General features: G+C 36.8%; 2 protein-coding genes across 2 annotated transcripts; both read left to right on the top strand.

Annotated features, from left to right (window-relative positions):
• Positions 1-515: 515 nt before the first annotated feature.
• Positions 516-3,504, top strand: LOC137819195 (uncharacterized). Its single transcript, XM_068622969.1, has 6 exons — positions 516-788; positions 949-1,161; positions 1,504-1,554; positions 1,843-1,927; positions 2,361-3,233; positions 3,437-3,504. Exons 1-6 carry the CDS (start codon positions 516-518, stop codon positions 3,502-3,504), a joined length of 1,563 nt encoding a protein of 520 aa, XP_068479070.1.
• Positions 3,505-5,547: 2,043 nt separating this feature from the next.
• Positions 5,548-9,411, top strand: LOC137819532 (disease resistance protein RUN1-like). The gene is made up of 5 exons (XM_068623410.1): positions 5,548-6,118; positions 6,222-7,320; positions 7,483-7,725; positions 7,823-8,551; positions 8,956-9,411. Exons 1-5 carry the CDS (start codon positions 5,592-5,594, stop codon positions 9,373-9,375), a joined length of 3,018 nt encoding a protein of 1,005 aa, XP_068479511.1. The 5' UTR covers positions 5,548-5,591; the 3' UTR covers positions 9,376-9,411.
• Positions 9,412-12,307: the final 2,896 nt, after the last annotated feature.

Genomic DNA, 12,307 nt, shown 5'->3' with positions numbered 1-12,307 from the left:
TTGGCAACTGATGGAATGAATCCCTTTGGAAATTTAAGTAGTAATCATAGTTCATGGCCAGTTTTGTTAGTGATTTACAACTTACCTCCTGCTTTGTGTATGAAGCGCAAATACATGATGTTATCTATGCTGATCTCTGGTCCAAAACAACCTGGAAATGACATAGATGTTTATCTTAATCCACTGATTGAAGATTTGAAGTTATTGTGGAATGAAAGGGTTGATGTGTTTGACGTGTTCTTAATGAGCACCGTGGACGACATGAGCACCCTGGACGTGTTCGTGTAGCTGGGTATGGGGTTGGGATTCACTCATACTTTGGACCTTCATCACATAGCAAGGAACAATCGTCCAATCAACCTAGCCAAGAGTATTTTCTACAATTACGTGAGCAGTTAAAGGCTGAGGTAACTCAAGAGCTTAAAGAAAGTTTCATGGAGGAGTTTAATGTGCGAATGGAAATGGAGTTCAAAAAGCGGTAGGAGGGTTTAGGACTCCCTCAGCAACCACCTACTATGGTAGAAGATGAACCAGCTGCGCCTCCTATTAAGAAAGTCAACACTAAAGGGAGTTGTTCGGCGGTTGATCTATCAGGGGATGACTTTGGCTCAACTAGCCAATGCGAGTTATATGTTGAGTGTAATTCTTTGACCCGATTCGTTGCCTTGGGTAAGTGTTATGAAGGGGTCAAAATGTTACACAATGTGTCTCTTCCTTCTAATTTCATGAAGGTCACAATGGAGAAGGTCCTTAATGGTGATCTTGCAGTTCCTGTGCCGACATCAGAGGTCACAATTGTAGCAGAGGCATTACATACTTTCGTTGCCTAGACATCTCGTCAGACCTATAGACTCTATGGTATATCTTTGCACTAATTCTAATAGAATTATATATTAGATATATTACATTCTAACTAATTTAAGTATTTGTTTGTTTGTTGATGAGTAGCAGGAACCTAAGACAAAATTGCCTCTGCGAAAGAAGAAAATATTATCCATTGATGATCCTGTGGCGGCATTGGTGGAAGTTGCTACAAAATTAGATACAATCGTCTTAGAGGTTCCATGGGATGCCAATGTTTTTGGAAGGCATAGTAATCTACCGTTGTATGTTCACATGTCTGATTTGTTGGACCTTGCAGCCAGAGATCAAGAGATTAACGTAACAATTATGCAATTATGGATGATGTAAGTTCAAATATTAAAATTCTTATACTTTTGATTTATTAAATATATTAGTACTAACTTATTGAAATTTAGGTATCTTTTTAGATTATGCTTTGATGAGGGGAAACACAATATATATGGGTTTTTAAACCCTCAAATCACTCAATCAATTGGAAACATGAAGTCGGAAACACAAACATACATCACCACTGCCTTAAAGAATGGTGGAAAACACATTTATTTTGCCTCGTACATCCATGAGTAAGTTCTTATTTATTAAATAAGTTTTAATAAATTATTGAAATAAGAGAAACTAATTAACTTATTTGTTATACAGGAGTCATTGGCAACTATTGATCATGTCTGTTCAAGATCATACCGCTACATGGTTTTGCTCCTTGCATAAAAAACCTCCTACCTATTTTAAAAACATTATAGATAGGTACGACAATTTCATTTAACATTTATTATTACTTATATATTATATAATGTTATGTATTCTAACATGAAATCTTATTATTTTAGTGCTTACTCTGGATATAATATGTTGTGTGGGAGGAGAACTTCAAACGCACAAAAACTCACTTGGATGTCCCTTAAGGTATTTAAAGTATATTTGTTCACTTAATTTAATATGTTTCACTCATTCATTTAATACATTTATTTTCACATGCAGTCCAACAGGCAACGTGGAAATTATGAGTGCGGTTATTATGTTATGCAGTGGATGTTGACTATTTTGCAAGCTGATATTAAGAAAGGTTGGGATAAGGTTAATACAATAAACACTTTAAAATTTGAGATTTATTATTCATGCACTAATTTAAAAAATTTCAAATGTCACAGTTGTTCAACGAGTATTGGAGTATGTGAGAACAACATGGTCAAAGTATTTTGTAACCATGTATAACACTCTAGTATAGATAAATCATTAAAATGACAAATTTTTTCATATAGTAGCAAAACTTTTTTATATAATGTTATAATTTGTTGTATGTAATTTTTACATTTAAATTATGATTTTAAATGTTTTTATTTTCTGGAATTGAAAATTTTATGCAGGTTTGAGATTTATTAAAAAACAAAATTAAAGGGTTAGGGGCAATCCAAGGAGAGTGCAGTTTTGGGAACCGGTAGTGGACAAAGTTAAAGCTAGACTTAGTGCTTGGAAGGGGAAATGTTTATCGTTTGCAGGAAGAGTTTGTTTGATCAAATCAGTGTTAACGGCTATACCCTTGTTCTATCTTTCATTCTATAAAGCCCCGATATCAGTTTTTAAGAAAATTACTAGCATTCAGAGAAGGTTACTTTGGGCAGCAGAGAAAGAACAAAGATATATATCTTGGGTTCGGTGGGACAGAGTGTGCAAAGTAAGAGAGGAAGGGGGTTTGGGAATTAAGGATGTTAGGTTGTTTAATCGAGCCCTGCTAGCCAAATGGAAGTGGAGATTGATGAGTGAGGAAAAAGGGTTATGGAAAGAGGTTTTGGAGTCCAAATATTATAGTAGAGATAACAGGAATAAAGACTATGGCCACTGTCATTCTTGGTGGTGGAGGGATCTTTCCAAGGCTTGCGGAGAGGAAGAGGGTGAGGGTTGGTTTCATAATCAAGTTGCATGGAAAGTTGGTTCAGGGGAGCAAATCAGTTTTTGGGACGATGTCTGGATGGACAATAAAAAGCTTAAACAGCTGTTTCCCAGGTTGCATACCATTTCTTTAGATCAAGGAAAGAAGGTGAGTGAGGTAGGCTATTGGGAGGATATGGAGTGGTCATGGAGGTTAAGGTGGAGAAGGCCTAGATTTGAGTGGAAAAGTACTATGGAGGCAGATTTGATGAATCTGATTACAAGGAAGAGGCTGACAAAGGAAACCGAGCATGTAATGGTGTGGAACGGGGATCCAAATGGAGTTTTTGCAGTGAAATCTGCATACCAGTATTTATGTCACTCTATCACTGGTATATCACATAACGGGTTTTCTCTCCTTTGGCAAGCTAAAGCACTACCTAAGGCGTTGTACACTGCATGGAGGGTTGTGATTGGGAGACTTCACAATCTTACTAGGAGAGGTATGGTCGTCAGTCCCACGCTTTGTGTTTTTTGTAAGGCAGCGGAGGAATCAAGTCATCATATCTTTCTATCTTACTGTTCTGCACAAAAAGTGTGGTCTCTCTGTCTCAGGTGGATAGGTATTTTGTCTGCTCAACATAAGGATCTTCTGAACCATTTTGAGAGCTTTCACCTAGTTCATTTAAACCACAAACAAAACCAGGCTTGGAAGGGAGTATGGGTTGCGATTATCAGGAGTATATGGGAACAGAGAAACCTGATTGTGTTTAAACAAGGGGTAGTGGATGTTGAAGAAATATTTCATTCAGCACAATTATCTGTGTGGTTAAGGCTGAAACATGGGACTTGTGTTTTTAATTATCCTTTTCTGACTGGATTATTAACCCCATTCTGTGCCTACAAGGTTACTAAACTGAACTGTAGATTGTTGTTACATGACTTAGAAGAGAGGGGATAACTAGAATGGAAGAAAATCAAGATATGTTGGAGTGGAATCCTGGTTATGGATTGTTTTTAAAAACTGGGAGGTTCGGATGGTTTGTGCACAGCGGAGAACCAGTTTTGGTGCAGGAACATATTGGGCAACAAGTCTTCTGATGTTCACAGGGGCCATTGAAGCGGAACTATGGGATTATCAGGCGCTCAAGGAGTCTAATATATGTAAACAAAGGAGCGTCAGTGGTGCAGGGGAAGGAAAGCAGAGCGGAAGAAAGATAAACACTGTTGTTTAGTAGTATAAAAAGGAAGAAGGAGGTCCTGATGAAGTCAAAAGAACCTATGTAGTTACTCTCTATCTATGGACCTAGGACTAAGACAGTAAGCGGTGGTGTGTTGGCTTTTTAATGTGGGGACAAGTGGTGGCACTGCTGAGACTATTATTCTTTCTTAGTGGTGAATTCAGGGGTTGTCTGCTAGGAAGGGGCCACTCTTTGGAGTACGTATTTTTTGAATCTGTTGAAGTGTGATGCAGCTGCTGAGGTACCAAAGTTGGGTTCAGTAATTTGGTTATGTCATGAAAAGTGAGCTTGTACGTGGAGCTGATTTTAATTCTTGAGTGCTTCTTAAAGCTGTGAATTTCTAAGAGGTAAGTGCCGAAGCAGGGAAGTCTTGGAGGAGTGAATTGGAAAGGAGAGAATTGTATTTGAAGTTAGAGCTGCACCAAACTTGACACCAGCAGTACAACAACTGGACCTTGATGGTTTGAAGGTGGTGGTTCGGTGTGATGTCCGGGGTAGGATGAGACTATCTCATGTAATATGGGATAGTTCAAGGTGCCAAGGTGTGTGAAGAGTTGACCCCGTATGGTGGTTGTGGTGAAGTGGGATTGTTTTTCATGCTGCTGTGGTGAGAAAGTGGGCATATGTTTCTGCTCCTTCATATGTGTTGTGTTCCCTTTTTTCACATAGAAGCTTATGTTTGGGTAGTTGTTTTATAGGGTCTTATCTGTACTTTCTCTACCCTGTTTTTCTAAAGCTTTGGTAGGCTAGATTGTGATGGTTTGTATAAGGATTGGGATACCCCTGAAGTATCCCCTTTAATTTATTTAATTCTTTGCTGATAAAAAAAAAAAAATTAAAAAAAAAAATTATGTTTTTTTTAATCACTACATATAACGACAGTTCCACGGAACCGTCTTTAATAAAGGCCTACTTACAACGACGATTTCTCTGGAAACCGTCTTTAAAAGTTCCTTAATTTTCGTTTTAAAAAAAATCACAAGCCACCTTTAACGACGGTTTTCACAACCGTCGTTATAAGTCTTAGTTTTAACGATGACGTCGTGAAAACCCCCACCTTTTAACGACGCCCACAATAACGACGATTTTGAAATCGTCTTTAAATGTTAATTTTAATCATTGTTAATCTACCTTTTTGTACTGGTGAACCACAGATTTTATCAGAATTTTTAACTTTTTTTACTCATGGTAAATTATGTTCCATTTGTTTAATTAAATTTTGTTGTTGAACTTGTACGCCTCAATGTTCAAAACTGCTCCTCTGTTTCTCAATAATATGTGTTGTATTATGCTGCTTGGTTTATACATTTATTGTTTAGCATCAGATTTCAGTATCTTTAAATTATGTTATCAAATATTCATTAATTGCAATCATGCTTAAAGATGGAGAATTGATGGGTTTAAAATGGCTTTTAGGGTAGTAGTCTGTTGTCTAACAGAGGTAGCTTTTCACCTAATTAAAAAAAATGATAACCTCCTTGTCATTGAATTACAAAAAAAATAAACAAAAGATATATGAAATTTCTTATCAGACTCTTAGATGAGATGATAAGTCCATAAACAATTTTAATTTAACATCTTAACATTATTGCTTTTGAAGAGTTGACTTCAATTCCTTTGATGGAGTTCGCCTCTTCTTCTTCTTCTTCTTCTTCTTCTTCATCATCCTTCTTAAACTCAGAACCCCAGTTCAGATACGATGTGTTCATCAACTTTTGGGAAGAAGACATCGGTAGAAAGTTGGTTTCTCATCTCCATTCTGTCCTTTTACAAGCTCAAGTCAAAACTTTGATCAAGGAGGAGAATCTGCAGGAGGGAATGGAGCTGGAAGAACACATGCGAGCAATAGCAGCCTCTAAGATTGCAATAATCGTTTTCTCCAAATCATACACTGAATCTACCTGCCGTCTTCTTCAGCTTGAAAAAATCATTGAATGCCACGAAACTTTTGGCCAAATAGTTCTGCCCATATTTTACGAGATTGACCCATTGGATGTACATGATCAGAAGGATGATTGTGGAAAAGCGTTGGAAGAAGCTGCACACAAAAGCTATTCAGGAGACCAACTGGAGCATCCATTGTCCAGGTGGAGCCGTACACTCACCACAGCTGCAGGTATCAGTGGTTGGGATGTCAGAGATTTCAGGTAAACAGATAAATCCTTCGTACTTTCTTCTGTTTGAGACTGAATGAAGCATATGCTAAGCTTGTGATTTATTTTTCGTAATACATTACCCTTCATCTTCAAGGCATGATGCTGAACTTGTGGAGCGAATTGTTAGCCGCGTTCAGATATTGCTGGGCTATGCAGACTTGTCTATTACCCGATTTCCTGTTGGATTAAACTCGCACGTGGAAAAGGTGACTGGATGTATTGAAAATCATTCCTCCAAAGTGTGTATGATAGGAATATGGGGAATGGTAGGATCAGGTAAAACTACCATAGCCAAAGCCATCTATAATCGAATTTATCGTCAATTCATTGGTAAGAGTTTTATTGAAAATATTAGACAAGTTTGGGATCAAGTATTTGGAAGGCGTGTTCCTTTGCAGGAAAATCTTCTTTATGATATCCTAAAATTCAAGCCCGGGATGAAAAGTTTTGGGATGGGAAGAACTGTGATCGAGAACGGACTTTCTCGAAAAAAGTTGCTGATTGTGCTTGATGATGTGAATCAGTTTGACCAATTAGAAAATCTATGCGGGAATCGTGAAGGGTTCGGTCAAGGAACTGTGATAATCATTACAACTAGAGATGTTCACGTACTGAACCGACTCAAAGTTGATTATGTTTATAAAATGGATGTTATGAATGAAAATGAGTCCCTTGAGCTCTTTAGTTGGCATGCCTTTAGAGAAGCAAAACCAAGAAAAGACTTTAATGAACTTGCAAGAAGCATAGTTGCTTATTGTGGAGGATTACCACTAGCTCTTAAGGTCCTTGGTTCTTCTTTTTTTGAAGCGAGAATGGAAGAGTGGGAAATTGAACCGTCAAAACTAAAAATAATTCCCATTGATAATGTTCAAGAGGTATTAAAAATAAGTTTTGACGGTTTAAATGACATGGAACAGGATATATTTCTTTATGTGTGTTGTTTCTTTACTGGTAAAGAGAGAGGTTATGTCACAGAGATACTAAATGGTTGTGGACTACATGCTGATATTGGAATAAGAGTTCTCATAGAACGTGGTCTTCTGAAAGTTGAAAGGAACAACAAACTTGAAATGCATCCTTTGTTACGAGACATGGGAAGAGAAATTATTCGTCAAAGTTGGCCAAAGAAACCGGGGAAAAGGAGTGGATTATTTTTTCAGGATGATGTAAAAGATGTACTGAGAGAGAATAATGTAAGAACATTCTTTTTATATGATTTTGAAATTTATTTTGAATTTATTTTCTTTTTCAAGTGCAATGCATGTGTTGTTAACCTGTTAGGCTCAGCATTAAGTAAATGATCAACAGATATTGAGAAATTTCTCAATTGTTTCTTTTCGCTATATTCATCACAGGGGACAGAAGCTACTCAGGGATTGTCCCTGCAACCGCATTCAACCAGAAGAGATCGCTTCCAAGCTCATGCTTTCAAGGAAATGAAGAGATTAAGACTGCTACAACTGGATCATGTACAACTTACTGGAAAATATGGGTACTTTTCTAAACAATTGAGATGGATTTATTGGAGAGGGTTTCCTTCTAAGTACATATCAAATAACTTTCATATGGAAAAAGTAATTGCAATTGATTTAAAACTCGTAGGTTAATTAAAATAGATATAGTATAATTGATTCTTGTGATAACTATTGCATTTTTTTATTTTCTTTCTGATATTTTGCAAAATAATCTTTGTAGGTTTTAAAGTGGCTAAAATTCCTTAATCTTAGTCACTCCAAGTTTTTGAGAGAAACACCTGACTTTTCAGGAATGCCAAGTCTTGAAAATCTCATTCTAAAAGATTGCCCAAGTTTGTGCAAGGTACACCAATCCATTGGAGATCTCCGCAATCTACTACTGATAAATTTGAAAGACTGCACAAGTCTAAGCAATCTCCCCAGAGAGGTATATAAGTTGAAATCTTTAAGAACTTTCATTCTCTCTGGTTGTTTCAAGATTAAAATATTGGAAGAAGATATAGCGCAAATCAAATCCTTGATAACTCTAATTGCTGAAAATACAGCTGTGAAACAAGTGCCCTTTTCGATTGTAAGCTCAAAACGCATTGGATATCTATCCCTACGTGGATTTGAGAGATTGTCAGATAGTATTTTTCCTTCTATCATTCGGTCTTGGATGTCACCAACACTAAATCCCCAATCTTTTGTTAGTCCGTTTTGCATGGATATGGAGAATAATAATTGGCACGACCTTGCGCCACTGCATAGTAGCCTTGCAAATCTTCGAAGTATTTTGGTTCAAGGTGACTCGGAGTTTCAACTATCTAATGAAGTGAAAACAATTCTTGTTGAATACGGTGTAAATTTTACAGAATCAAGAATTTCAAAGCATCACTTGAGGTTTTCTTTGATTGGTGTTGGAAGTTACAATGAATTCCTCAATACTCTCAGCAATAGCGTTTCTGAGGTTCCTTCTCTAGCTCTTTACCTCTGTTTACATACCTTCACCATTCATTTTAGCTATTAGTTAAGACAACATGAAATGATCCTAATACAATTTCTAAAAGAAACTACATTACTTACCCTTTTGCAACTCGTTTCTATAGTCGTAATGTTTCATCTAAAAGTACTTGATTTTAATGATCGACAAGCCAAACGATCATGCTACACATGATTCAAAGAGCTGTAATACTTAAGTAGAAATAAACAGCAAAACTATTATCAGTTCGGTTAAATTTGATCTGTGTATTACATTGTAATTTGAATTAAAAATGCCCATATTTGTGATTTGGAATGATTAAATGGTGATTGTAGGTGATCATTTGAATAGCAAAATTACAAACATGACTAAGCCTTGATTTCCTGGTACAGGGATTGGCAAGCAGTGAGTCTTGTGATGTTTCTCTTCCAGGTGACAACCATCCTTATTGGTTGGCGAATGTGGGTGAGGGACATTCAGTTTGTTTCAATGTGCCTCAGGATTGTGACATGAAGGGAATGGTTTTGTGTGTTGTTTATTTATCAACCCCTGAAATGGTGGCAACTGAATGTCTTACAAGTGTCTTAGTGGTTAATTACACAAAGTGCACATTACATATGCACAGGCATGGCAGAGTAATTTCCTTCAATGATGAAGATTGGCATGCCATAATGTCAAATTTAGGATCTGGAGACAAGGTGGAGATTTTCGTGACTTTTGGTCATGGATTGGTGGTCAAGAACACAGCTCTCTATTTGATATGTGGTGAATCAAATGACTTGGAAAAAGAACTGTTGAGTAGTTTTTTATAGTTAAGAAATTCAATGTTTATTTTGTCCTGTTTCTCACTTCTCGCATTATACCTTCTTGTCTGTGCTTAAGTTGTTTATTGTATTTCCTTTCTAGTTGCTCATTCTCTTAGTTTTGTGTGTAATAATAATGATAAAATTATTATTATTTTTAATATTATTATTGTTAAACTATTGCTAAAATTTAACACAATATATTCCCTATCCTAATAATAGAAAAGAAAAAGAAAAAGAAAAAGGTGAAAGATGAGATACCACAATTGAAGAGTTTACCATCGTAATAAATAAAGATAAGGAAAGGTCATTAACACAATTCATGGGCATATTAAAGAGATTGAAAATTAACATTCCTTTTAAGCAATGGAAAAAATGCAAACATATGTTATGTTAAGTTTATGAAGGAACTCCTTACAAATGGGTTTTCTTATCCACTTACTGTGTTGTGCTTATGGTGGTTCTTGTGCTTGTTTCTTGAACCATTGATCATGTTTATCAGTTTTCTCCATTGTATTCAAATATTCTCTATAATAATAATTTTCTTAATCTTTAAAATATTTTATTTTCACAAAGAATTAATTAAATTAAATTAAGGACACTTTAGGGGTGTCCCAACCCTTATACAATAAAACATAAAACCTATTCTACCAAAAGATTAAATTAGCCTACTTAACCAAACACACATTGGTTCAAAAAAAAAAAAAAAACAACCCCAACAACCTACAAGACAAACTTCACATAAAAAACTCACAGATCACTCCACATAAAGGTTACCTGTTAACCAATGAAGCCTTAAGGATACACACATCAACCATTTCCATTCTCTTTTAACCACTTCAAAAGAAACTGTACTCCACCAACCCAAGTAATGATTTAGCACCGAAGCATACATTGAAGTAGTCCTTCGTGGTTACTCCAGTTTGGGAAAGTGCTTGGTAGAACATGAGCTTAAAAACGCTTCCGACTTAGTCTTCAGCTTCCTGCCAAAACCTCCCCACAACTAGTGATTCTTTCTCCCACAATCTTGCGTAACTTTAAAGACGTAATTCCGACCGTCTTCCTTCAAGGTACTTTCTGTCTTCCTACTCCTTTTACTGGAATAAACCCTGCTCCCCTTAAAGGAATAAATCATGATCCCCACGGCTGGACCTGCATCAAGAGAAACAACCTTCCCACCACACAAATCTAACACAAAGAATCAAGACAGATGACTTCTACAAACAAATTACACCACGTCCAGCCATGCAAACATCTTATATAGAAGGTTGTAAGAACTCCTTTAATTTACTAACAGAAGTATGTGTGAGATTGAAAAAAACAAAATACAAAATTAACAGAATTAACAGAATTAAAAACTCCGCACTTACCGTGTTACCATATTGATACAGGTTAAAGGTGATAAAATCCAGTCTGAAAAGGAGAAAGTGACTTTCTTATCTTTATGTTTCATCCATATCCATGATTGTACTTGTGCCATGGTGAAAATTTCCTCTGCATCTACCTTTGCATGATTGAAAGTGACCCTATTTCTATGCTTCCATATACTCCATACAATTGAGACCCAAAGACTCTTCCAAAGTCTATTGCCTTCCTTATTAAAGCAAATTCTATAGAATTGATCGAGATGATTAGTCAACACATTGTGGTTCACTGAACTTATTCCCAACCAGATAAAGCACATATTCCACACTTCACTTGATTCCCTACATAAAAGAAGGGTATGTGTAGATGTCTCCTCTTCCCTTCCGCATAAAGCACATGAAGTATCCCTTAATGGCATTCCCCTCTTATACAAATTTTGTTTTGTCGCGATCCTCTTCGAGAGGGCTGTCCACACAAAGAACAAGGCTGAAGGCATGGCCTTCAGATTCCAGAGAGTACCAAACACTGATTTCCCCCATTGCCTGTAATTAACTAGCTTATTATAAGCGGATTTAACCGAGAAAGTGTTTGATGGAGGGTCGTTCCATAACCTTACATCCTCGTACTCAGGTTGAACTGACACCAGTGATATTACCGACATAAAATCCTCTACCATAGACTTCTCCCATTCGAACCATTCTCTTCTCCAACTGAACTTCCACTCCCACCTGCCTGTATTCCACCTGCCAAAACTTCTGATAGTCTTGTCTTTAAGCTCAGAGTTGTTGTATATTCTTTCATACCTTGCTTTGAGTTGGCCAATAGCTAGCCATTCGTCTTCCCAAAATTTGATCTTCTCCCCTGTTCCAACTTTCCAGGTTGTATTCTGATTGAACCAGTTGTCACCTTGGTCTAAGCGACCAACTTTAAATAAATCATTCCACCATCTAGATGTAAACTTATTTCGTTTCGGTGCACATGAAATCGACAACCTCCTCAGGTCGTACTTAGATTCCAAAACCTCCTTCCAAAGTCCACACTCATTGGACTCTAACCTCCATAACCATTTTTCCAAAAGAGCCTTATTAAACGAATCAATACGTCTAATGCCTAAACCACCCTCCTCCTTCGCTTTACAAATATTTTCCCAACTAGTCCAAGCGATTTTCCTCCCTTCCTTTCCCCATCCCCACAAAAACTTTCTCTGTAGCTTAGCAATTTCTTTACACACTCCAGTTGGGGCTTTAAAAAAGGATAGAAAAAATAGTGGAACAACATTGATAACAAATTTTATAAGGCAGACTCTTCCTGCAAAAGATAAATTTCTTCCCTTCCAGAGAGACAACTTCTTTCTTATCTTTACTAACACTGGTTCCCATAAAGAACACCTAGATGGATTGCCGCCTTTAGGTAAGCCTAGGTAAGTGAACGGAATATCCATTAGACCACAATGGAGAATTTCAGAATACATTTTCACCTCGTACCTATCTACTTCGATTGCCCCGATCTTACTCTTGTGAAAGTTTACTTTGAGGCCAGAGCTTAACTCAAAACATCTTAGAATAGCCTTGATGCA

The sequence above is a fragment of the Phaseolus vulgaris genome, chromosome 10, assembly GCF_000499845.2.
Source record: "Phaseolus vulgaris cultivar G19833 chromosome 10, P. vulgaris v2.0, whole genome shotgun sequence".
In the NCBI taxonomy this organism is placed as follows: Eukaryota; Viridiplantae; Streptophyta; class Magnoliopsida; order Fabales; family Fabaceae; genus Phaseolus; species Phaseolus vulgaris.
The sequence above is the reverse complement of the archived record's forward strand: the minus strand, read 5'-3'. Positions and strand labels throughout refer to the sequence as shown.

What these genes read in the sequence shown, in the direction of transcription:
- LOC137819532 (XM_068623410.1), top strand. Translation starts at nt 5,592, where the DNA reads ATGGAGTTCGCCTCTTCTTCTTCTTCTTCTTCTTCTTCTTCATCATCC. An exon ending in TGGGATGTCAGAGATTTCAG is followed by an intron (nt 6,119 to 6,221) that starts GTAAACAGATAA and finishes TTCATCTTCAAG; the next exon opens with GCATGATGCTGAACTTGTGG. An exon ending in ATGTACTGAGAGAGAATAAT is followed by an intron (nt 7,321 to 7,482) that starts GTAAGAACATTC and finishes TATTCATCACAG; the next exon opens with GGGACAGAAGCTACTCAGGG.
- LOC137819195 (XM_068622969.1), top strand. Translation starts at nt 516, where the DNA reads ATGGTAGAAGATGAACCAGCTGCGCCTCCTATTAAGAAAGTCAACACT. An exon ending in CAAGATCATACCGCTACATG is followed by an intron (nt 1,555 to 1,842) that starts GTTTTGCTCCTT and finishes TTTCACATGCAG; the next exon opens with TCCAACAGGCAACGTGGAAA. An exon ending in TCACAATCTTACTAGGAGAG is followed by an intron (nt 3,234 to 3,436) that starts GTATGGTCGTCA and finishes AAACAAAACCAG; the next exon opens with GCTTGGAAGGGAGTATGGGT.